This window comes from Balearica regulorum, chromosome 3, assembly GCF_011004875.1.
Source record: "Balearica regulorum gibbericeps isolate bBalReg1 chromosome 3, bBalReg1.pri, whole genome shotgun sequence".
In the NCBI taxonomy this organism is placed as follows: Eukaryota; Metazoa; Chordata; class Aves; order Gruiformes; family Gruidae; genus Balearica; species Balearica regulorum.
The window spans coordinates 124,991,933-125,015,247 of record NC_046186.1 but is presented as its reverse complement, the minus strand read 5'-3'; the positions used below and the strand labels follow the sequence as shown (position 1 = coordinate 125,015,247).

Sequence of the window (23,315 nt, the reverse complement as noted above, 5' to 3'; positions counted from 1 at the left end):
AACCTCCTACTCAAAGCAGGGTAAGCTCAGAGTCATATTACACTGCACAGGGCCTTGTGCACCTAAGTTTTGACGTAAAAATATTAAACTGCTTGAATTTAACATTATCTCTACAACAACCTATCACTAAGAAGCAATGCTAAGAACACACGGCCAATTTGCACAGTGATGTCATCTCTACCACACTGAGTGGAAGCAAACATGACCCACATCATTTTTTTTTTGTTGCATTTCTGTTTAACTTAGTTTTATGTATATAAAAAGAGAGTAGCAAACATTATAATTCTGAAGAGATTATTACATTGCTAGAAACTAACCTGAAAACTAGGTTTAGTTTTGTTTTTATAACTACAAAGCATTCTTACCTCTGAAAGATCATCTCTTTCTTGCAATACAGATGAACAATCTACTAAAGGCACCAAAGTTGAAAATGTTGCAATGAACTGGAATGTAATCTGTTGAGAGTGGCAAACAGCTCTTTAGTAAGTGTTACTGTATTCTACACATTAAAAAACTTTTGTGATTAAGGTATGGGAGCTAAAGCAAACCATTACATTAAAAAAATTTCCAGAGCCTAATTCTTCCACCCCAAAACTTTAATAGTTACTTCTGATTTCGTACGTAAAACTTACCAGTCAGCACTATGCAAAAACCCCTCAATTTTTCTGGGTAAAGTAACACTTATTTTGTGCTGAACTTTAAAGTTACCAAAAACTCTATAACGTTTACATTGTTTGAATAGTTGATTAATATGAATTCCTGAAGATGTGGGCTTTTAGGACCTAATTTAACGAAAACCTAGCGATAAAGGTCTTCCTATCAATCTTCAAAGACTAGGAATATTTGCCAGGAGCTTTGAAACCTCTCTTTTATCCTGGTTTTTAGAGCTGCCCAAAAAGCCAGTACAATGCTTATCACAATTTGCTGTTAAAGATTCACTTGGCATTGTCTGACAAGCCAAAAGCATTATCGTAAGTTAGAGGCTTGTAATATTAACTTTTTACAAATAAAATTGCGCAGCAACAAGATCAGGCTAAGAACTTCTGGAAACATGAGTTACTTGCCTTCATACGAAGATTTAAAAAAAAGCTTTAATAGTGTACTAGTTGGCTAGCTATCTTCTAAATAAAGGTAAGATTTACACACTCACCATACACTTGCTGAAGTCATTTGGATCCACCCCAGGCAATGCTCTCATCAGTAGAGGTAGCATGTGTGTTGGACCTTCCGGAAACCACTTCCCCCCAGACACCAGGCTACGAGCTACTCCAATTACACAGCTTAACGTAGCTGTGAGCTGATGAGGTTCTGTCAATGTCTCCAGTGCAGGATATGTTCTACAAAGTTGAAGAGCAGTCATATTAGAAGCAATAACGTTTCTAAAGTCTTCAAAGAAAAGTGGATTGCACATGTTATTTTCTACAGAAAGGGTACAAAATTTCTGCAAGAAAAATTCAAGCTAATCAATGGTTCCAGAACATTTTCTAATCTTTTTCCAATGCACTTAACATTGCTCTATCAGAAAACGTTCCCCTTTCATTTGATCAGTCTCATTCACGACAAATTCAGGATCAAATAATTTGTTAGCAGTTGCAGAATAGGAATTACTAACAGCATGGCCTCCCAGATTCAAAGCTACAATGATTCTAGTGTTTGAACTTTAAGCTAACACAAGCTGTGTACTTAAAAGTACAAGCGTGAAAACTTGCCTTGACTGCCTCTGAATAGATAAGGGCTATATTATTTAGTGTTACATTGAAGTCCGTACCTTTTACATAAAACCCTGTTAAGTTACTGTGATTTTTAAACCTTTTTTACACTAAGTACTTTTTAGCAAACTGCCTAACGCTTCCTACTGTTATCAGCAACGTACAGTGCAAACAAGAGTCAGTTCTGCCCTTGCCCTACGTCATTCAAAGCACAAAGGACCTACATCTACTCAACAAAATGAATTTGGAACTGCAGCCAGGGCAAACATACCAGTGATAGTTTGAACTCCTGAGCAGACGTTCAGTCTGCTCTCAAAACAGAAAAAGTAGTCATACCCAACACAGGCATCCACTGCTGTCGTCCTTAGGACTGTTATGCTTGAAATGTTTTCATGTAAGAGCAGATTTATCAAGTTTTTACACACAGTTGAGTCAGGAAGATATGGAACTCAGGAAGGGCTCTTCAAGACAAACTCATTTCTCCACTGTTTTTACAATATGAATTGTAAAAGTACAAAAGACTACATAGGAGGGGGAACATGACTAGCGAGAAAGCTTTTCATTGGGGCAGGAAGGAGCTACAGTTTTCTTTTGGAATTTCAGGCAGGAAGGTATTAGTAATAGCACAAAGTATTTTACATGGGCACGTACTTCAGTGATTTGCTTACAAAGTCAGAAGCAACGACAGTAATTTTGAACAATCTGTAACTGTAACATACTCCGACACAAAACAAATTACTACACAAACACGCAATACCATCATTTATATCTGGCCCAATCGAAAGCTAGAGAGAAGGCATAAGGTGGCTCATGAATAAAGGCTACAAAGTCGCTTATTGAACTGATCCACCCACTGTCTGACACAAAAAGCCAACAGAAATACAAACCACACGAGGACTACTCTGTATTGCACAAGTTATGAACAGTTCCCAGAACTGCTCCCAGCTGGTCCCAAAACACCATTTGCCAGGTGTTTAAAAAACCCACAAAACAAATAAACAAAAACCAAACTCCTCCCTCACTGCCTGTCCTGACTCAGGGGGATTGCTTGGGGGTGTGCATTAGGAGCTCCTCTCACTGCAAGCATTCATTTGCAGCAAGGAAATTGCTTATCACTTAACATGACTGCTTTGCATATTTATTTGTTGGGAAGGGAACAGGGAAGTTGTAATGTTTCTGCAGAACTTACTTCTCAAGTACAGGCGGAATTACTAATTCAGGACGCATCAGTGCAAGGTTCTGCAGGGCTTGGGCAGCCTCCAGGCTTCCAGTTTTACTGAACATAGCCAGAAGCACAGGTTGAATAATGCATTCCACAAAGTCTGTAACGTCCTGATCAGTAAGTTTATGACTATCAGGCACAGGAGTTAACCAAGTCATTTTCTTGTAGCGCTCACGATGCAGCCTTCTGACAACACCACTGGGTAACCTCTGAAGTAGTTTCATCAGTTTGTTCTGTTGGAAATACAAGAAATATTATTCAATTACTTGGTAGTAGCAGAACCCGAGTTGCTAAGTGTACGACAGACATTTAATAAGCCAGTATCTTGAAATTACACAATTGCAATAAAAGAAAACTCAGAAGAGCTCTAAAATACAACATTCACAATTTGTCGTTAAACTTCAGTTCCCAAAACATTAACAATTATGCTGCCAGCACTGCACCTTATGATTTAAAAAAATCACGAAAAATACATACAAAGGATATAGTTAAGAATCGAGATTACGTACCAGTAATTAGGACATCTTTGAGAGCATTCTCCACACATTCACATGTAAGCAAATATCCTATTCTAGAACAAGTCAGCTCCTTTGGCACTGCTCTGACCAGCCTTGCTATTTTAATCTGTAGCTTTGACCAGCTATCACAGGGAGATTCTTACATTCTCCAGTAGAAGACTCCACTAGCTACCCCATCAAAAAGTTACACTTCAAACTAGACGTGCGTTAAAAATCTTTTTTGCTTTGGTTAATCAAAACTAGATTTTGCTAACTTGGGAGACAGCAGTAGGCCAGTAATACAAAAGCTATGTCACACAAGTAACACTGATGCTGTACATCACCCTCCTTTAAAGTCCTGATTTCTTTTTCTGAACCATGTATGAATTAGATGTCTAGTTTTGGACTACTAAACTGCACTTGGGTTAGATCTTTGAAGAATACTCCCATTAGCTGTGGTCCTGACATCAGAATAAAAGTATGATTTGAATGACAGTACAGTCACCTATCTTGAAAATTAAAGCCTCAAAATATCGTACAACCAACAGACAATCTGGCTATTGGAGCACATAGTGCATCAACGTGTTTGATTTGACAGGTTTGACCATCGAAATTACAGCCAAAGTTATTGTCTTGACATATAAAACACTCACCAGCCAGCGCCCATTATTTGAAGGATGGTAAAAAGAGGCAATACTATTGAACAATCCGGACAAGTGCTTCTGCACTAGTTTACTTGGTCCACCCTGTAAAAAATAAACCACAGAATTTTATTACCCAGAATAAGTTAAAATGAACAGGTGAGCACTCTCACCACAGCAGTACCTCAAAGCATCAAATCACATCTGCAAATTCCCTCCCTTCCTCACCCTCAGCTCAGCACTAAGTAGCAAGTTCTCTCCATCCGATCTGGTGAGGTTCATCCTAAAAGAGTCACTCAATTGTGACGTGCAGGTCCCAAGTGCGTATCCACAGTGGCACTTGTGCCTAGCTGTTCATTTCCAGGACGCCACAGACAGCAGCTGGGAAATAAACCCTGCCATCCACATCCCAAACTGACAGTGAAACAATGCACTTTAAAACAAACCTTGGGCAAAAGATAGCCTAAAAACCCCCACACTTCTGCAGTGTAACAAACATTACTTTTAAATACATACTTGCTTAAAGCCTTGCATTAGGTTTTGTTCCACTTTATGAAAAAGTTACTAACCATCATGGCTGTGATCCATGTTACTGCATGCCCTACATCGTAAGCATTTGTTAAGAATCTTGGAACAACAACTTGATTGCTTCCCACCGGAAGATTTAAACTCCTCAAAACTCTGGTAAAAATCTGAAAAAAGAACAAAATTGGTATAAATTAATTTATGCCATAAAACTGGCATAAGTTAATTTTCTAATCAAAAGGCATTTGGTGGTTTTGGTTTTTTTAAGCAATATAACTGCCATGAACATCTTTTAAAAAATCCGTAAGCTGAAAGATTCAAAGGTCATATATGCTACTTCTCAAACAAATACCACTAAGATTTACCACCAAGAATACCATTTCCACAAGAACATGGGATTAGATATACAATCAGTATAGTAAGGTACACTGTTGATTTAGTTTGGGTTTGAGTCAGGTGATAACAGCAACAACTTCCAATGCTGTCCGTACAAAAGGATGGCTCAAATTTTCAAAGTTAAACTTAGGTCTTCAAATGAAAGCACCTAATCTGAAAAACTTGGGCCACTGCCATTAAGACCCATACAGGGAATATGAATTATTCTTAGCATAGTAACACTGAAAACTTATCTCAAAGTAAACAAAAATCATTTCATAAAATGAGAACTATTACCTTTGGTACATATGGATCCCAGTCTATGTACCCAATGTTGTCAGTAGCCAAGCGAGCAAAAAGATTTACAAGATGCTGAAAATAACCATAAAAGGAGGAAGCATTCATTAGAATATATTTTTTATAAAAAGCCACACAATCCCCTCAATCTATTTTAGAGGTGCAAGGTAAAAGCTAACCTATGGCTGAAGCACTTGTAAAGGGAGACTTCACTCTATCAGAAGCCACCAATACTATATTTCATAACGCAACTGAATTCCTACCTTCAGGAGGCCAAATCATTACTCATCTGAGCACTTACAAAGCAGGTAATTGTGCTCTAAGTTCTGGGAGAAGCAGCCTGTCAGAATACACACCCCTATCTCTTCAATTGTTTTTTTCCCCCCCCAATGTAAAGACATGTTAATAGTACTTCTAGAAGCTACACGCACACTCTCCCATCCCCATGCTCTGTGAATTAACATGAAAGGCAGAATGCATTCACTGCATTTTAATTCAACCATTTATTGTTAGAACAACTCTGAAGAACAGCAGATGAACAAACTTCTACTCTGAAGAAGACAACCTGAAGACAAGTGTTACATTTTGTTAAATGATCTACCTGTTTTGTTTGATACTAGGAAATGCCTGCTGAAAAAAACCCTTACCATGCACAGAGGCAATTGATTCTATAGCTCCCCATCAAAAAGCAAGTCTAACTCCTGCCAAAGCAAGCTAAGAAAAAACTTGCAGCGTACAGAGGCTCAAATTGGATTGCATACTCAGAACCCATATGTCTAATTACCTGCATCCAAGCTCAATGAAATGAACAAGCTTGCCCTTAAGAAGTGGACAAGACAGCAAAGGAAACAAGAAGTGAAAGCTTTGAGGAAAAAAATAGAATTGTTTGGGCCTTCTGAGCAAACTGTCAGAATACAGTGGAAGAGGGGAAAAAATATCAGAGATATGAAAGAGTGTTGATGATTATTTGTTAGACTGACAGAAACAAACCAATCATGATATTAAAGTGCAGGCTGTCATCTTTCTGTCAGAAAGACTAGACAGAACTGTGATTTTTTGGATAGCCATCAGAAAGATGCAAAAGTGTCTACAGACAACCTCAGATAAAACTTTGGCAATCACCCCTGTTCAAATCTGGACAACTGCCAGCTGTTGGAACAAAGACTGCCCTCCTTTATTTGTGATGAAACATAACTCAAACCAGAAAGAGCTACACACCAGCCTTTTCACTAAGACGCTGCCAGAAACGGAATGTGCTACAAAGGTAGCATTCAACAGTGTTTTGGAAATCAGCTTTCTCCAAAGACACTGAGAAGTCCTCTTTGTGTCTATACGCAAGAGATTAGTAAAAGGAGCCAGATGGCCAATGAGCTTATGTTCATACTGAGCATGGAAAAAATCTGGGAATATGCCAAGTTTCACTGCAGTAAAGCCACGACACGGGTCAGCTGACAGCAGCAGCACCTAAGCTGCTGGTTGTGTGGTCTCAAGAATGAGATTTTATTTCCCAAGTTTGTATCTACTCATAGGAGACACACAAAAAAGGCAGACAGGTACATGGAGACTATTTTCCTTGAAAGATATTGCCCAATGGTATTTTTGGCCAAGGTGAGTGCAGGTTCTTTACTGTATCTAAATGAAGACGACAACAACAACAACTCATTGCAGCCAAGGCAAAACATTACTACTCAAAATTAGGGATCATGAAAGACGTGTTAAGATATAAAAGATGGGACTTTACAGAATTATAATTTATAGAAATCACAATAGCACTTTACGTCATTGTAAGCATTAGCAGGCAGTCTGGAAAATGCCAGCATTCCCAAGACTGGAAAGAAAAGCTGCCTGAGTTAGCCATTAAACAATGTTCACCAAGCACAAGTGCAGTCTCATTTATTCAGCCAGTAATTGCTTACTAACAATCATGAGATTATTGTCTCTGCTTTCTTGTGCTAGTTAAAGCAGAAAGGACTATCACTGTTTGACTTCAATGCCTTGCAAGCACATTGTAGAAATATTTAAATGGATTTCTTCTAGCGCAGGTGAAACAAATACTTACCCCTTCCCATTGGGGAAGATTTTGAACTGACACCCAAAGGCCTATAAATTCATCAAACCAAAGCCTGCAAGAGAACAGAAGCAAGATAATTTTAATTTTGCAAAAGCAGGTCCCACCTGCCCCTCAACTCATTCAAGAAGAGCAGGGATCAACACAGACATGCTTGTATCACTGTCTCCCACAGCAGCCTCCCTACCCCTAAACTGATCCAGGGTTTCAGTCTTTGCTTCTTTCACATCTCCTCCCCTTGTCTTTTCTGATCAATTCAATTTGGTTTGCTTTGTTGTATATTGTGTGCTTTACAGAGTAGGGAAAACTCATTAGAGAATAAGTACTAAGATTTCCCCAGGTTACTTTCACCAAAGAAGAATGCCAACAGAATTTCTGTCTTGAGCTCCTTCCAAAAATGTTGTAAAAAGCCACCATTCATTTTCCTAGTTGACCTGTAGTTATCCTGTAAAAGACAATCGCTTGCATTTGCGACAAAATACTATACTAATAGGCATTCGATTACACTTACTTGAAGCCTTTCTGGTGAAGTTCAGGGGGAAGGGTAGTAGGTAGAAATAGTTCAAAGTAGGTAATAGCCTTTTGCATGGTAACATCAAACGGACACATTAAAGGCCTCCATTCATTTAGCATCTCCGCAGTGGCATCTTCCGGAAAATATCTGAAAACAAGGAAGCCATTGAACATGTATAGGCTTGGAACTTTCTTAAATATATTTAAAACTATCTATTAATTTGTCTTAAATCTTAGTTTCACAGTAAGACCAGGTACCCAGGGGCAACAGACAGGCAGTCCTCAACTCCACTTAACCTTCACAAAACACAAAGTCAAGATCTAGGACAACATGGTGCATCACTTTAAGACCACAAATGTAAGAAGATTCTTGTCTTGTTGAATCAGAAAATAATCTGTACAATGCAAAACCATTTCACTGTGAAGACTGGTCAAAAGCAAACGACAACTATTCACATTTGATGCAATATAACAAAAGGTGACTTAAGGCACAAGGAACATTTATCTGAATATTACAAGAATCCTTTTAAAAGAAGAAATTAAGTATCCATGCAGTGCAGTATTTAAAATGCATACCAGATACAACTGTTTATACAAAAGAATTATTGCAGTTGATATGGGGACAAACTAGAAGTAACATTATCAGTGTCCCAAATTAAATCAGAATTTAAGAACTAAATATCATATTTTCATTTTTAAAACACTCTGCCTCAGTGACTTTTGTATTCATAACAGATACCAGAAAAATCAACATTTAAAACTAAGGGGGTTTATTTAGCTACAAACCCACACATATGTGGGAAAAGTGTAAGGTTGCTTTATCCTTATGTTCCTCATATTAACAGTATATGTTTAGGACAGCATCTCCTGTAAGAGCACTCCATGGAGTAACATCAGTATGTGAAACAACAGCTCCCATGAAAGCAGACGATAACGACAAATGGGCATATGAATGATACATAAGAGAGAATAAATCTCTTCTCCGCATCTCTGCAGTATTGTAAGCTGCTAACAAAGCCAGTTAGTGCAGAAAGCAAGACTGGTTCAGGCACACACATTCCCGGTGAATGTAAGAGTACAAAAGATCAAAAGCAACAGTGGTCTTAACTAGCAATATGCTAGCTTAACTAACTATTAACAGATTTTCAAACACAGCTGTTAAAGGGCAAAGAAACAACCTTACACTTTGTTTAAATATTATACCATGGGACACACCTGTCATTTTGTTTTCATTTTACACAACCTATCAGCCTGAGGTATTGATCATTCATAATGCAGTAAAACAGAAAAGTCTCTACCGTACACCGCAAATTTCTCAGACGAGTTGGGACGACATCAGCCAAGGAGTGACTAGTAGGGTGGGGAGGGGGGTGGTTTGGTTGTTTTTTTTAAAAAACAACCCCTCTTAAAGTAATGTTAAAGATACAGGCTTAAAAAATAAAACTAATGAACACTTACGGTCTGCAGCTCTTCACAAGTGTTTTCAAAACACTTTCTACAGAACTGAAACAAGAAAGGAAACATTAGGGATAGTGTATTACCAAATTTCAATGACAAAATAAACAGCCATTTGCTGATTTTCCCCTCAAGATCTTAAGATAATGTTGATGCAATTAGATTCTTCCTGTGAACATGCAGTAGCTAATCACCTTCTACAGAGACCTTCTACATAATGATTAAAACTGCTCTGCTAAACTGCTGGTTCTACTTTTCATATACCACTCTAGCATTTACTGCATTTAAGTGAAGAGTGAAGAATTATTATCATTTCTTATAAGTAACATCCTGCATTTTATCCATGAACAACCAAAGCAAGGTAACTTCTTGGAGGAAGTTGAGAACACAAGCCGAAAAAAAAGGGTTTATGGACTTCACAAATACTTGTAAGATAAATAAAGGCAACAGACTCCAGAAAGTTGTTATTATTAGACTCCAAATACCATATCTGTTCTTTTCAAACTGTTTTTTGTTTTTGTCCAGTGGTTCTAAGAAAGAGAAGGGAACTATCTGCATATCAATGGTTACTTCATTAGCTTCCCTCACAGTTAACAGCTGATTTTAAGAGTGTTTTCATCCATTGCAAGAAAACTTATTTGAGATATTTTAACATGAAAATATCCATTGTCACAGGATGTCAAACCACTTTGAAAAGACTAAACCTGAGAATGAACTCAAAGAATATAAGGGAGCAGGAGGAGAGAGATCGATCAGTGGAACCATAAAGGTAGTAAACTGCCACATTCTTCAAATCTTCTGTTTATTACAAGATGAGCTCAAGATTAAATTGCACTTTTACCAGAAAACATTCCTTGAATGAAAAAAGTTTTGGCAGAAGAACTTCCTACATCTTTTAGATACACTTTCTGCACTCTTAATAGAAAAATTACATCAAAAACTAACATACAGAAATGCTATTTTGATCCGAGAAAGATGATGCAAATGTATCATCTTTGGAGTTTTACCAAAGATCAGTTTAGGTCAATTAATTTTGACACACACAAATAATGAGCATGCACACACTCTCTCTCTAGTCCTACACAAAATAAACTGATCCCATACAAGCCAGAAGAAATATAAAATGGATAAACCACTATTTCACTTCAACACCTCAACATTCAATGCAAGCCAGCAAAAGCCCACCCAGCCCTCATACCACTACTTCAGTTCAAGCAGCGCTGTAGAAGATGCAAAATTCTGTACATTTTATGCAACAGTGAGAGTATAAATCCATGACCTCTCCCAGAATGAGAATTTTGAGCTGAGTGACAGCTTCTAAAATTTGAACAGGAATGGCCAACTGTTCATTAGACAAAAAGTAAGATCAAACTCTGCAAGAAGCTCATAAAGATTCTGGGTTAAAGAGAATACTGTTCTTGAAAGAGTTAGGAAATAGATAACAGTTGTTCCAAGAGTAGATAAATAAAGCACAAACCAGCAACATTACTTAAAAGCATTCAAGATTAACATGAAAAATATTTGAGTAACAAAACAAACAAAAAAGCTATCCCCATACTATCACACTCCACTGAAGTAAACTATTACTAAGGAGAACCTGAAGGACAGGGGAATTTTAAGAAACACTGATGCCAGAGAACAACTCCCCTTGCAAATTCACAAGTTTTCAGTCAGATCTCAGTATTTGTTATTGGAAGAGAACAAAGGAGAAAGATTGGAAGGGATGTCCCCTCCTATCTTCTGATCACAAATTTAGAACGGAAGCTAGACAGAAAAGAACACCAGCAGACAATTTTGTATGTAAGGAAGCTTCCACCGAAGACGCAGTTAAACTACAGGCCAGCTACAGAAGACATCTTGTAAGATTCCAGTTTGATGACTACAATATAGCTGGAGAGAACAAGGGACTGCTGGTTAATGTTTTCATCATCACTTTGAACCAACCCTCTCAAACGTTTTAGCAGCAGCTTCTGTTGCACTTTTGGTTAGACTTTCTGCATACCCACTACAGCAGAATTGCTCAGAAATATTTACAGTTATTGCACTCAAATTTGTATGCTACTCTAGCACCAAACCTAGCCATGGATTAACAGTGCACAACAGCAAACAACTACATACATAAACCACACCGGATTGGATCAGCCTGCTGTAGTTTGTACTCCTGTCCTTGCTCATGTATTTCACGCTGACCATTTGGATAAGGTATCAAAACCTTCGTAATTGAGAGATAATGAAGCCACTTGCACTGGAAGGTATCTCCTATTAATTACTGAAACAACAGCATACTGAATGAGATAAAGGAATATTCTCATCCCATTCAGTTTTCTCTGCTTTTAGTTCCTCCTTATTAGTACTGAAGTACTATTAGCTTATTACTATTATTATTATGTCTTGCCACATGGATATATTAAAAAACACCCAGCGATACTATTAACCCCTATCACTAGTCATCATTTTGGCACCACATGATTATTTTCTTCTTTTGGAAAGGACATGACCATATTAATTTGTAAATCTGCATTTTCAAAGACAATCACGCTTCAGTTAAAACAATCAACATATAAACTTACTCTGTTGACTCCTACGTTATCAAAAAGCAGTAAAAGCACAGATTTCTGTTTTTCAGGACAGATTCAGGCCTTAAGTGAAATTCTAGCCCTGCAGTAGACACTCCATTATAAGAGCTTACATTAAGACAACGAAAAGAACAACCAGCTATAGTTTCACAAATTATTTTAGTGAATTTCTAATTATGGTGAGCCAAATATCAATCTCTCATTGGATTAGTACAACTCAAAATTTCTTCCTAGAAAATCCCAAACAAAGCAAAAAACCACCGCAATGCCACTTCAACTTATACCAGCTTTCTGAATCTATACATACACCAAAACCCCTGATAGGGTTTTCACTGCAAAAATTTACAGTAAACTCTTGCAATACAAAAACTTTGTTTCAGGCTTCACAGCTACAAGGTTGTTGCTGGGTGTATTTTCCAGAACCTATTACCTCACTGCTAAAGCACTTTCCATGATTTCATTGTTTTTAATAGTAAGGTACACTTACTTGGTAACATGCACTCCTACACCAATACTGATTTTGTCCATATTCAGACACAGCAATTATTCAAATGTAAAATTTATACTTCATTTGACCCTTGAAATATATATGCTGGTTAAATTAGTTAGCATATAGCCACTTTATCAGCCACTTCACACACACTATCTTGTTCCCCAATTAGGTTTACATACAGTGCGACATTCTCATAAACAGTGGTGTAATGTTAACATTGGTTCTCCAATACAATTATTTATGCAGAAAATTACACCTGTGTGACAAGTGTTACAATCTAACAGGACATGCAGAAGATTACACATCGGCCAGAGCTGAACAAAACAAAAAGTCATTCTTACCACCTATGTAATACATTAAGCACAAATGTTTTAGGTGAAGACAAGCCTGGTCGATATGAACTGAATGTAAAAAAAAAAAAAAATTAAAACAGTAGTTAGATTAACAGCTATAAATCAAATCAACTCAGCTTTTAAGAATAGCTCGACTTCCACCAAAAAGATACCCCTCAAAATTGATGTTAAAAAAAAAACCAAAAAAACACCGTATGAGAACAAATCGCACTGCATATTAAGATGGAATGTCTGACACCTAATACAGTTAATAAAAGCTAAATGTTTCAGACAGACCATCACAACTGATGTGCTCCTCCCAGCTTAGCCTTCTTTTCCCTCTCGGACAAGTCTCCTCCCCACTATAGTAGTTTCTCACCCAGTAAATGAAAAGTGACTACTCAACGTTCCCACAGAGTGAAGTATGCGGTTTCAGTAGGTGCTTGCATATGCGTAAAACAAACCAACTAAAAAAGGCTCTGCTCTTGTGGATTTTCACTTACAATTGTAATATCTACAATTAGCAAAATAATGCAATTACCAACGTCATTTTTCCAGCTCCGTAGCCACGAGAGAAATTCAGCATGAAATGCTCCGGGACAAGCTGCAAGGCTACACATTTTCTGTTCATATCACTTATCAGCAATCAGATCTTTCACTCAGTAGAAGGAAGCAGTGGTACTACTTCCATATCCCTGGACAGAAAACTTTTTTCTTTTTAAGCCAATTAAGTATTTTCATCTGCATTTCTTTAAATAAGTTTCAGGTTCAAAAAAAACCATAATGAGTTATCTACGGAATATATTTTGTAATCTGTAATTTATAGAGCAGGACCTTCTCTAATTGGAATTATTAGAAAAACTGTGATTTTGGGAAATTTGACAGATGGGGAGGGATTGGCAGTATAAAGAAAGCAAAGAAAACAAGTTTTCATTTTTAAAACCAGTAGAACATTTCTAAAATTCTTCATCGGAAAAAAATTTGTCCATATCGTATCATCGCTTTGCAAAAATATATATAAACACATATATGTATTTCCCATAGAAGGCATGTCACTTTTCTCTGTACGCACACTGATCTACACCTAGATTACAGATACTGGCAATGCTTACAGTACATATATTTAAGAACAGTACCATTTTTATTTCCCCAAACCCTTATAGTGTTGTATAACTGAACAGCAGATACTTAACCTGAATATTGTTAAAAATTTAAATCTGTAAAATCAGTTATCATCCTAAAATAAGTTGATGAAGACCCCTGTTCCAGCATATTTAGAAATGAACTCAATCATGTTCATAAAGAGAGGAACATCATAACACACACACAGTTCATTGGCAGAAGGATACACATGATTTAGTATAGTCTTGCATGCAATTACTGAAATATACTTCATGAAAATATATGCAAAATATTTACTGTGTATCAAAGTCCAGGTGTTAAAAGCAAATTTCAAAGTACTTTCAAGCATTACAGGTACTTCTAGCCTATCAAATGGTTGAAAATGCAAACTTACTTGGGAAACCAATTTAATCCAAGATGTTCTGTTTTGGAGTATAATATCCTTTCCAACATTTCATAAAGTGGTCTCCATGGTAACTCTAAATCATCCCTGGAAAGCAGTTCTTTTTTCCTAGTAGAAAAAAAAAACACAACAATGAGCACTTTAGGATTAAACATTTACATCGACACACTGCACATGAGAATACCCCAGATCACTGCTCTGACTTAAGCTTTTCTCCAGCATTTGGCACAAACTGCAGGAAGGTCAGGCAAGAAAAAAGCTAGCCACTTGCAGTATTTCTGCATGAACAGAAGCTGTCAAGATCTTCAGGAAAAGTCTAAGTGAAATAAACATTATCAAGGTGTGAGGCAGTCTTCATCATCTCCCTATTTGAGATTCAACCTTAACACTTGGCGCTCTCAGATGTTATCTTTTCCTAACAGAAGAAATAACCCCTGACACTCTTTCACTTTCAATACCAACCCTAAAGCTCTGAAAGGGGCAAAGTGTTTGCATAATGAGAACTCTTTTTAACCAACATCATCTGTACAGGGGAGATTAAGTGAAGTAATCTGGAATAGAACATACTGTTACATTAAAGCATGCAACAACATTAAGCAAGTGAAGTGATCAACTACTTAGAGGCAAAAGTTTCAGTGGTCAGCAGACATCTGTACTTACTTTAACAGGTTTATCAACAGGCGTGCAAATCCTTGCATCATGCTGATCTCCAGTTTTGGAATTGTTACCAACTCATACAACAATTTGATAAAAAGCACGTGATCTTCTCTGCAAAATTTTCTCCCATATAATCGGATGTATCTACAAACAAAACACAACACTTGCTGTTTAATGAAACAAAATCAAAACCTGGTTCACAAGTTCAACAAACAAGAACCTGAAGATATATAGCAAAGGAAGACTGACAAGTGAAACTAACTACAGAAAGAAAGACTGAACAGTTTACAGACTTCTAATATTCTATGAATACCATAACTTCATGCTCGCACCAGATGCCAGAAATACAAGGCTCATATTCTTTCACCTCAGCTCAAAATGTACTAGCCATTAAATTTAGTATTTCCTTATCCTTATGTATTTAACTCTCAAAAAAAAAAAAAGCACAACAGCCACCACAAGCAGCCTTATCATGCTCCATCCTTTTCAGCTGAGGCACTTTAAGGAGACAGGACACAATCCAGAAGCTAATAAAAAACCCCTCCAAGTTTTAAGACCAAATCTGATAATTTCCGGTAAGGCTGAACAACTGATCTGGCCGCTGAGCTTTGCTGGTGGTGTGTCCCACTGCTGTCCCTTATATTTACTATTTTAAGACAGTATAGCTCTGTTGGGACTAACTCTGGAAGAAGTGCTTGCTATTTTCAAGTTTAGACTGAATAAAGGAATGCGTTTAAAGTTTTAAAGGATAGTTTGCACCAGCAAAACCTATATAAGGCGCAGCATTTTACGTGTCACACAACTAGAAATTACTAGTCACCTGGGAAGCACACTTTCCTTTTTATTACTGCTCCACCTATTCTTAAAGATTCATTAGAAACGTTACTAATACAGTGTCCTCCATGTAGCTGTTAAGACAAAGCATCCAAGAGATGAACCCCATAAAACAATTTTTTGAGAAGCCTGTTCATTGTTTTTGTTTAAGATTTAGTGGAGGTTGGATTGATTTGTTGCTAAATATACACCAGCGGAGCATCAAGGCTTGTTCTGGTACTGTGAAGAATACCAGATCTCACACTGCTTATTTGGTATGCAGGGCAGCGCACATCGCAGAATCCTGCACTGGAACCACCACGTGAAAAGATTAGGAAGGAAACCTCTCTGTAGGACTCCTACTTGAAAGTAATAGAGGCTAGGCAATTTTAAAGGGGCAACCATTAGCAGTTACTGATCTAACAATGACAACAAACTGTCTTGAATCCTGAATTTGGTTTCTGACTCCTGTGACACTGAGGAGTTTAGTTTAATGTTGTATCTGGTTTAGTTTCAAAATGCTTCATGCTCCTCTGTAAACTCCTACTCCTCGCAGAGTGAGAGAACTGACTACTTCAAAACTAAAATTCAGATCCCTTAATAAAACACACTTACACAAAGCACACTTCACACAGTGACACAAGAGCACACAGGGTTTGGACTCAACTGCTCGAGTACTTTTTTTTTTCCTCTACTTCCTCACATCCCTGTTCCTCAATTTAAAATAAAATTCTCTGAACTTTCAGGATCACTCACGGCTAGTAATCTTACAAAAAGGAGCTAGTTTCCTTAAATATACATATACCAAATCCCCTTGCTCTTTCCTTGCAAGACTTTTTTTCCCCAATCTTCTTCCTCCAGTTTCCCTTGAAGACACAGTGGAACAGCTACAGGGCTCTGGCCAACTAACAATCATGAGTTTTCAGTAAAAAACCAAACAAACCAACTCTACAGCACTTCTTTACACTTCCCTTTTCCCATTGATTTCAAGGGGGGATTTTTACATTTGATGGGCAATATTTTCACTAACGCTTATTTCAATGTGTTTTATTATTTCAAATACAGAATGAAACAAAGAAAATACAGGTTAACCCACTCTTCTACCACAGGAACCTAAATTATCTGGACTGGCCAGAAACATTATCTACTTAAAGAATTACACCACGAACAGTTGAACATGTACACTTTTCACATGCATAAAATAGGCACGCAAAAAGAATCCTCAGGGGGGGAAAAAAATGAGTGACACGACATTGTGAGGGCTAACAGAAGTATCTAACTTGATGATACTTATTTTAATTGCAATATTTTACCTTCTAAAAGCATACATTGCTCATACACTGTATGAGAAGAACCCAATGTGAAAGTCTGGAAGCTATGTCAAGGTAAGTGGGGTAATAATCGAGACAACACAAAAATTTCCTAAGTAGACATAAAAGCTATTCCCAGACTCACAAAGGAAAAGCACATGCCTTGAAGAGTCTGCTGGACTTAACAGGCAAATCAGAGGCATTTTATATGACCGTGAGAGAGATGACTAGCAATGCAGTCCTATCACCCCCACGTAGTCATTTCCCTTAGTCTTTGCACACTGTTTAATAAACAGGTCAGACAGTGCAAGACCAAACTTTCCAGGAGTTCGCCTACAAGTGTTTGTACTTTTCATGACAGTACACATCTGGGAAGGAAGACAGCAACACCAAAGGCTCATTTCACTGTGGAACAGAGGGTTCTGAAGTAGAGTTTAACCTTTAGTAACTACCAATTCATTATCCTTCAGTCATGTGCGCTTGCATGTACTTCTCCACTCTCAAGATACCAGACATAAAGTAGCAAAGAATACTGGTTTAATTTCTTTGTGTATAATTAAAAAAAAACAACTGCAGAAGCCTGAAAAATAAGTTCTGACTACAAAGAAACACTACATAAGAAATCCAACTGATCTGTCAGCGTTGCCATATATAACAAAAAACGTTTGGCTGGTTACCTCTCTTGACATTTGCCAATAGCAGTTCTATTATACAAAATGCTGTTTAATTAAGAAACAGGAGTAAAGCACACAGAAATGTACTGAACACAAAGATGTCACTATGCCCAAGAAGCAGAACTAGATGTCAAATTGCTTCCATATTTACCACTTCTTTATGTTGGGGGGGGGGGGGGGGCGCGCGCGTGGGGGGGAAGAAAAGCAGATTTTAAAACCATCAATTATTTGTCTTAATCCAGCTTTGCGTTAAGACAATGACAGAAAATAATTACTTCTAGAAAGGGGCTAATCACCTTTTCCTCAAGATTAAATGAGCAAAATGTAACAGTATGGAACTGCAATATTTTCAGAATATCCCCTCACAACGGATGAAGCATCTAGATTACCAGATAAAAGAATACAGGCAGAACTTCACAAATCCTGAAGGATGCCTAGGGGCTAATCACACAGATGCATGTTCACCATATAACTGGTGGCTCTTCAGGATCAAAAAAAAATTATTAATTGGGTTATTAGGGAAAAAATAATTCTAGAAATAAATTGCTATAAAACAAAAAATAAGGCTTCTTATATGAAGGCAGGTAATGCTACATTGAGATGATTTTGAAATCTTAATTCCACTTCCCTTTTGATTCCACCTTTAAGAAAACCTTCAAAGGTTTTATGAGTTCTCAACCTCTACCAGTCAACTGCAAAAAGGATAAGTAAATTGTCCTTCATTGCGCAGGTCCACTGGGTTCTGATCTGGAGTTCAGCTACATGGAGAGAAAAAAAAACCAAACAACAAAGCCCACCTAAAAAACGTGATTAGGAAATGAAAATTCTGTTTGCAGCTCCATCATTTCTGCATAGAATACAGGGTCTCTGGAGATGGAAAAAAAAAAAATTAGAACCAAAAAGCCAATTCCCTAGTCTAAAAGTATTAGGTATCCAATCTCTCACTCCACAATTACAATAGACCTATTTTTAGGAAATATGCTATCATATCAAGTGGACATCCTAAATTGCCCTAGAAAGTTGGCTGCTCTGCTACAGTTAAAAATTGCCTTTCACTTACGAAGCTGAATAAAGCACTCTCCTAAATTCCTACCTATCTATTTTCATTTCCGAACACACAGGCCAGGATCATGGTTGGTCTAAAACTCAGTTTTTGACAAGTGATATGAAAAACAATGAATTGTGCTCAACAAGATTATTTAAATCACATGTATGTATACACACACATCCCTTATGATTCCAAACGGAAAGCTTGTATTTTTCTGATAAAGATGGGAGGGAAACAGATGTAAAAAAAGATTTACATGCGATAGTGTTTAAAATACTTCAAAGTCCCACTGAGATATTTTCATCCTCACTGTAACTTTGTGTCCTGTCATGCTAATTCAAAACAGTTGAGCTACATTTTTTTCCAGCTCTTACAGTAAGACAGTCAAACATCATTTTGTAATAAGCCTATACCTAACAAGCACATAACATTCCATTGTCAGGAAGAGAAACTGCATCCTTCAGCTCCAAAATCTCTACCCTTGCCTACTGGAGTAGAGAGCACAAAGACATTTGTGTGTTTTCCAGAACGCAGAGTCAACTACATGTACAGTAACCATTAAATGTTATTATATTATAATATTATACTAATATGCTCATTTACAGGCTATGTTCTAAAAAAAAAATCTATGGACAAAGCTTCTGCGTAAAACATAAGAGGGAAAAATTGAAACAGCAGCCTGTTTTTGACCTAGAGACCATAAAAGAGTATGACGCAAGTCCATTTAAGCAAATGATTTTGACGCAACCTGCTTTTTCACCACACACTGTAGCAAGTTATACAACTGAGATTCAGTCTTTTTCTTTCACAACCAGATTAGTGTTTTATAAGATACAGATTTTACTAGCCAAAGGTGGAGGAATCTTGGGGTAATGATTACAGCTTTAAACGCCAGTCTTTCAGGCAAGCAGCTACTTGCATAAGAAGTCCCACTAAGTCAGAAGTTACTTAAGTAACTGCACTATTCCTGTCTTCACAGGAGAGAAAGTTCTCTCACCACGCTCCCCACATGCACCCCAACCAAAGAACCAGTTCGCATTGCTGAAAGTTATGCATAAAGGAACTATGCAAATCAGCTTACAGACATTATATCTGATAAACTCAAATTTTGGTCTTTTTTTCCTCCTGCTCGGTTGGTGACATCAGACAGCTGAACCAGCTGCTCTTAAGATAACTATATGCAAGTCATGTTTTCAGCTGTTGGGAGTAAAAGCAATCGAAGATCGCGGGTTCAGCTGTCATGATGAAATAGTAACTGATACTCAAATTTTTAATTCAACAAAAGATTTGAGTTTCACTTTCATTCTTCATACACTACAGGGATTACAGAGGTTGTATAAAGTTGCGAGTACCTGAGGAGGTGTAACTATACAAGTATTTAATCAGCATGCAATTTTTTCTTTTACTCATTCATATGTGTGTATATATTACAATGTTTGTATTAATATTTGTATCTGTACAAGAAATAGATAGCACACCAGCTTATTTTTAAACCAAGCCTGCTGTTTCCTTCCCTGCCTACATCCAAACATATTGAGAGTCTTACTGCATATAATATGCCACAAAGATAATCTTGGGACTAACAGGCATCAGACAAGTTGCAAACACACAGAATAAATTCAAACTTCAAAGACATCCTGGTTTCAGCTAGGATAGAGTTAATTTTCTTCCCAGCAGCTGGTATAGTATTTTGGTTTAGATTTGGGATGAGAAAAGTGTTAATAACCACTGCTGCTTTGGTTGTTGCTAAGCAATATTTACCAAGTCAAGGACTTCTCAGCTTCTCATGCTGTCCCACCAGCGAGGAGGCTGGGAGTGCACAAGAAGCTGGGAGGGGACACAGCCAGGACAGCTGATCCCAACTGACCAAAGGGATATTCCATACCATATGACATCATGCTTGGCATATAGACTTGGGGGAAGCTGAGCAGGAGTTTGATCACTGCTGGGGGATGGGAATCGCTCAATGGGTGGTGAGCAATTGCACTGTGCATCACTCATTTTGTATATCCTTTTATCATTATTATTTGCTCTTCCTTTGCTGTCCTATTAAACTGTCTCTATCTCAACCCACAAGTTTTGCTTTTTTTTTCCCCCCAATTCTCCTCCCCATCCCACTGGGGGGGGGGTGTGTGTGTGTGTGTGGAGTGAACAAGCAGCTGCATGGTGCTTAGCTGCCAGCTGGGGTTAAACCACAACAAAAGAGTAGGTGGAAAGCCACAAATTAGAGCCTCCTGACCTTTCTGTGATTCATAAAGTAGCATAGCAGCAGTTCTCAATAGGCCAAATTCACTGCCCTGAAGCCTAAACTAGTAATAGTAATTGCAATTTACAGAGTAACAGGGTGAGATTCTAACACAACCCTGCACATTTTCAAAGGACTTATATGCCACATTTAGCCTATTTAGCTAATGCCTATCTTTCTCATAGTAAGAACTGCTACTTTTTTTTTTTTTCAACTTGATTAGTATATGAAGTTCTACCACAAGTACAAAGGCAACAGGTATCGCTGAAATGAGTACAAGCTACCAGATGGCTGGGGTGGGGGAAAGGGAAACAGTACTGAACTGGTTCCAAGCAGGTTCAAACTCTCGCGTAACACAAACATGTGAGTCATTTTGCAACCATCAATGTAATTCTATCTAAGAATGCCTCTTGGCAAATACAAAGACACTTACATTTCAATACGTACGTATCAAACGGATGACTACCAAATACATTAAATTCTCAATTAACATAAACCCCAATTACTTACATAAGGAGGAAAACTGTAAGTGAAGATCTTGAAATTGTGCAAAACACACATTTCATCATTTCTAGCACATAGGAAACACCATTTATGAAGGCACACAGAACATTCAGCAAAAACCCATGATAAACATCCACAGAAATACGGTTTACTGATTGAAGCTACAGGAGTCATTGTCATACGATGCCATTTTCAGTACCAAACGTCCAAAATAACGGCTATTAAGGGATTAAGTACGCTTGGTAAAATTCACTAAGAGAAACTTGTGTTCTGCTCGGCGCTATCTAAGAAACCGCTGTGGTTTTATCTGTATTAAAAACATCTTGCCAGCAGACCCAACACTAACATAAACTACACCATGCCACAGTACAGGCAAGGTATCAAGGGCACCAACGGTGTTCACACAGCATTACGCCAGAATTTAATCCTGCTAGAACTGAACAAATAGCCTGTCTTGAGAAAGATTTCAAGTTCCTACAGCAGAAGTTACAAGGAGATGGTATCTCACACAACTTGCTTAAAAAGGCAAGAGGCGAAACAGGTACGCATTAAAAATTACAACAACAAATCCGCAAGAGCTTGACTCGTCAAATTCGCAAAGTTTCGGAGACAACAGGCGAGCTCTTGGAAACGAAGCCACCTTTGTCCCCATTTCCTATGTCGAAGCACTCGCGGGCCTTGTGTAAGCCACGGGCTGACGCCTAGTTACGGCCGGGGAGGCGCGGGCAGCCAGCCGGGCCGCCCAGCGCTGGGGCTCCGCTGGCGGAGGCCGGTCCCCGGCGCCGGCCCGCAGTCCTGCCCTGGCAGCGCCGCCCGAGCCCCAGCCGAGCGGGGCGGGGGACGGGACGGACGGGCACGGGGCAGCCGGTGCCCGCTGGGCTCTGACTAAGCGGCGCAGGGAAGAACCGTTATGAGGCGACCCCGCCTCCCGCCACGCTCCCAAACAGCCCCACCGGCCTTGCGGCGGCCCCGCGGAAGAGGGACGAAGCCCGGCGCCCTGGCTTCGCGCTCCTCCTAGCCCGCAGGCCCCGCTCGCAGGCGCCTTAACTCTGGGCGCGACACCGCCGCCCCGTCCCGCCCCGGGGAAGGAGGAAAAAAGACCGTTTCGGGTACACTCACGTCGAGAGCTTCCTGGTCCAGAAGAGCCCCCCGGGCCAAAGCTCCTGGAGCTGCACGGCCCGGGCCAGGTTGTCTTTGATCTGAGCGAGGAAGCGGGCGGCCTCGGCCTCCAGGCGCTCCCCGTAGGGCAGCAGCTTGTTGTAGACGATCTCCTTCTGCGGCGGCGGCGGCGCCATGGCCGGCACCGCACCGCTTCGCGCCCCGCCGCCGTCCCAGCTGCGCGCCTGGCCCGGCCCCGGCGGTCACCCAGCGGCGAACCGCGACAACGCACCGGGGAACGGCCGGTGAGCGAACGGCCGCCCGCCCGCCCGCCCCGCCGCGCTCACTTCCGGCGGAAGGCGGGGGCTGAGGGCAGCGCGCAGTGGCGGCACCCGCCCCGCCGAAGCTGTGCCCCGGTATAGCGGGTCCTGCCCCCCCAAGCAACCGTGGCGTGTTCCACGAGGAGCAACCCCGCGGGGAAGCGGGAGCGTGACTCGTTCGCACGGGGGGCCGGGGGGAAAGGGCGGGCAGGAGGTCCGCTGGCTGTTGAGGCACCTGGGTGAGCAAAGCGACGCGGCGGAAAGGCTGTAACGCCTACTCGAGGTCAGAGCTCGCTTATCTGCGGCTCTGCGGTTTATTAAAGAGCCCTTTTTATAAAGCTGCCGCCATGCAAACAGGTAATTGAGAGTAAAGGCATTCACCTTCCAGCTGTTCTCAAGAGCAGAACTTTGGAAGAGA

The 23,315-nt window shown here is 39.4% G+C and overlaps 1 protein-coding gene across 2 annotated transcripts in view; it reads right to left on the bottom strand.

Annotated features, from left to right (window-relative positions):
- The window catches only part of PSME4 (proteasome activator subunit 4), a 64,716-nt gene extending 41,752 nt beyond the window's left edge, over positions 1-22,964 (bottom strand). Inside the window, exons 1-13 of one of the 2 annotated variants that reach the window (XM_075749913.1) lie at positions 22,599-22,904; positions 14,889-15,029; positions 14,220-14,336; positions 12,713-12,772; positions 9,306-9,350; positions 7,846-7,995; positions 7,326-7,389; positions 5,267-5,341; positions 4,639-4,761; positions 4,082-4,174; positions 2,899-3,164; positions 1,151-1,337; positions 366-455 (exon numbers count right to left, since the gene is read on the bottom strand). In XM_075749913.1, the coding sequence (XP_075606028.1) occupies positions 366-455; positions 1,151-1,337; positions 2,899-3,164; positions 4,082-4,174; positions 4,639-4,761; positions 5,267-5,341; positions 7,326-7,389; positions 7,846-7,995; positions 9,306-9,350; positions 12,713-12,772; positions 14,220-14,336; positions 14,889-15,029; positions 22,599-22,774 (1,587 nt within the window). In that variant the 5' untranslated portion in view covers positions 22,775-22,904. Of the gene's footprint in view, positions 1-365; positions 456-1,150; positions 1,338-2,898; positions 3,165-4,081; positions 4,175-4,638; positions 4,762-5,266; positions 5,342-7,325; positions 7,390-7,845; positions 7,996-9,305; positions 9,351-12,712; positions 12,773-14,219; positions 14,337-14,888; positions 15,030-22,598 lie in introns of both variants that reach the window. The other variant, XM_075749914.1, reaches the window with a different exon arrangement.
- Between the last annotated feature and the right edge of the window lie 351 nt (positions 22,965-23,315).